At 56.7% G+C, this 2,661-nt stretch overlaps 1 protein-coding gene across 1 annotated transcript in view; it reads left to right on the top strand.

Moving 5' to 3' along the window:
* Positions 1 to 2,661, top strand: part of LOC106813710 (serine/threonine-protein kinase ATR-like) — a 48,798-nt gene that overhangs the window by 7,547 nt on the left and 38,590 nt on the right. Inside the window, exons 8-9 of the mRNA XM_014817919.1 lie at positions 238 to 355; positions 1,023 to 1,180. Coding sequence (XP_014673405.1) covers positions 238 to 355; positions 1,023 to 1,180 — 276 coding nt within the window. The remainder of the gene's footprint in view (positions 1 to 237; positions 356 to 1,022; positions 1,181 to 2,661) is intronic.

Here is a 2,661-nt window from a genome sequence, read left to right on the forward strand (position 1 = left end):
TCTCTCTCTCTCTCTCTCTCTCTCTCTCTCTCTCTCTCTCTCTCTCTCCCTCTTTATATAAATATAGTGCTACTATTAATAGTAGTAATGTCATCAATAATAGCATGAAGGTATCCATACAAGGTTCTCACGACGAGGGGGCGATCAGGATGGGGACGGTGTTGGTAGTTGGAGAATCGTGAGGAAATCGGTGGTTTTCCATACATTTGACCTAGATTTCGCGGTTTGTTCTCGCAGGGAGAAGGCGGGTTTCGCAGCCCTGGTGCAGCGGTGCCTGAAGGCGATCTCGCACGAGAATGCTGACGTTAGACTCTTCGCGCTCACCCGCCTCAAGGATCTGCTGCAACAAAACCAGGTACGCTGCGACCGCACCAGTGACCGTGCGAACACCCTCATCTATGCACGCACGCATGCTCGCAGGCATGCACACAGGCATGCACATGCGCAGACACACACACAGGCACGCACTCACGCATGCAGGCACGCTTATGTATGCACACAGGCACGTACTCATGCATGCAGTCAGGCAGGCGCACGTGCACGCAGGCACGCACGCACACACGGCTGCAGGCACGCATATACACACAAAAGGTGACTGGTGATTGTCACCAACACACCCAATAACTGCGTGTCAGTTAAACCCTCTCGTTTGAGAACAACGGCATAAATGCGCATCCAGGTTGACCGTCGCCTGCACACGAAAGCTCAATTGTTCAAAGATGACTGTAAGTGTAACCTACTTGTCAACGCTCTCATTTCAAAGCAGCAGATATAAACGTGATGCAAGGGTGATTCTAGCTCGCGTGTGTGAATGCTCTCTTGTTTAAGGAAGACTCGCCTACATGTCAATGCTCTCTTGTTTAAAAGCACACATCCAAGGTGATCATCGCACTCGCGAACGCTCTCTTGTTTAAAAGCACGCATTCAGGATGACCGTCACACGCGCGAATACTCTTGTTAAAAAACACGCATCCAGGGTGACCGTCGCCCCCCACGCACACGCGAACGCTCTCTTGTTTCAGGCGAAGCTCCACGAGATGGTGGTCGGCAACGAGTCGGCCGACCCGGACGTGTCTCAGCTCGTCTCGTGTCTCGTCGTCGGCTGCCGCGACTCGAGCGGCCGCGCGCGAGCCATGGTCGGCGAGTGTCTCGGCATCCTTGGAGCGATCGACCCCGGCAGGTGAGACGCGCACCTTGTGCCTGCCCGCGCGTCGGGGCCGGGTGGAGGGAGGGGGAGAGGGAGGGATGGAGCTAGTGCAGTGGGACCAGCCTGGATCTCTCCTCCTAGGGGAGCGACTTGATCAGGGGAGTGACTGTGGATCAGGGGAGCGACTGTGGATCAGGGGAGCGACTGTGGATCAGGGGAGCGACTGTGGATCAGGGGAGCGACTGTGGATCAGGGGAGCAGGCGCACTGTGGATCAGGGGGGGCAGCGACTGTAGATCCAGTGGGAGTCGCACTGTAGATCAGGGGAGCGTACTGTAGATCAGGGAGCCGACTGTAATCAGGGAGCGACTGTAGATCAGGGGAGCGACTGTGGATCAGGGAGCGACCTGTGGATCAGCGGGAGCGACTGTGGATCCGGGGACGACCTGTGGAATGCACGGGAGCGACTGTGGATCAGGGGAGCCCGACTGTGGACCAGGAGAGCGACTGTGATCCAGTGAGTGACGCTGTGGATCAGGGAGAGTGACTCGCTGATCATGGAGCGCTGTGATCAGGAGAGCGACTCTGTGGATGCAGGAGCGACTGTGATCAGGAGCGACTGTAGATCAGGGCGAGCGACTGTGGAATCAGGGAGCCGACTTTGATCAGGGCGAGCGACTTGGATCAGCGATCGACTGTGGATACGAGACGCGACTGTGATCTCGATCGGGAGCGACCTGTGATCAGCGGGAGAGACCATGCCCGATCAGGGACGACCTGTAGATCAGGAGAGCGACTGTGGGATCAGGGAGGCGACTGTGGATCAGGGGAGAGACTGTAATCAGGGAGCGACTTGTAATCAGGAGAGCGACTGTTGATCAAGGGACAACGTGCGATCAGCGGGAGTGACTGTGATCAGTGAGAGCACTTGTGGATCAGGGATGCGACTTGTGGATCAGGGGAGCGACTGTGGATCAGCGGAGCGACTGTCGATCAGCGACAGCGACTGTGTATTCAGGAGAGCCGACTGTTGGATCAGGGAGCGACTGTGGATCAGGGGAGAGACTGTAGACCTCAGGGAAGCGACTGTGGACAGGGAGCGACTGTGGATCAGGGGATCGGCTGGGATCAGTGAGCGACTGTGATCAGGAGAGGCGACTGTGGATTTAGAAGCGACGTGGATCATTGAGCGACTGTGGATCAGGAGATACGTTAAGATCAGGGAAGCGACTGTGGATCACTAGGTAGCGACTGTGGATCCAAGGGGAGCGAGACTGTAGATCAGGGGAGCGACTGAATCAGTGAGCGACTGTGGTCAGGGGAGCGACTTGTGGATCCAGGGTATCGACTGGTGGGATCAGGAGAGCGACTTGTGGATCAGTAGAGCTACTGTGGCATCAGGGCAGCGCCTTGTGATCAGGGGAGAGACTGTAGATCAGGGAGCGACTGTGGACTTCAGGGGAGCGACTGTGGATCAGGCGTACGTCGACTGTGGGATTCAGGACGACTGTGGAA

The sequence above is a fragment of the Priapulus caudatus genome, unplaced genomic scaffold, assembly GCF_000485595.1.
Source record: "Priapulus caudatus unplaced genomic scaffold, Priapulus_caudatus-5.0.1 Scaffold812, whole genome shotgun sequence".
Lineage (NCBI taxonomy): Eukaryota > Metazoa > Priapulida > Priapulimorpha > Priapulimorphida > Priapulidae > Priapulus > Priapulus caudatus.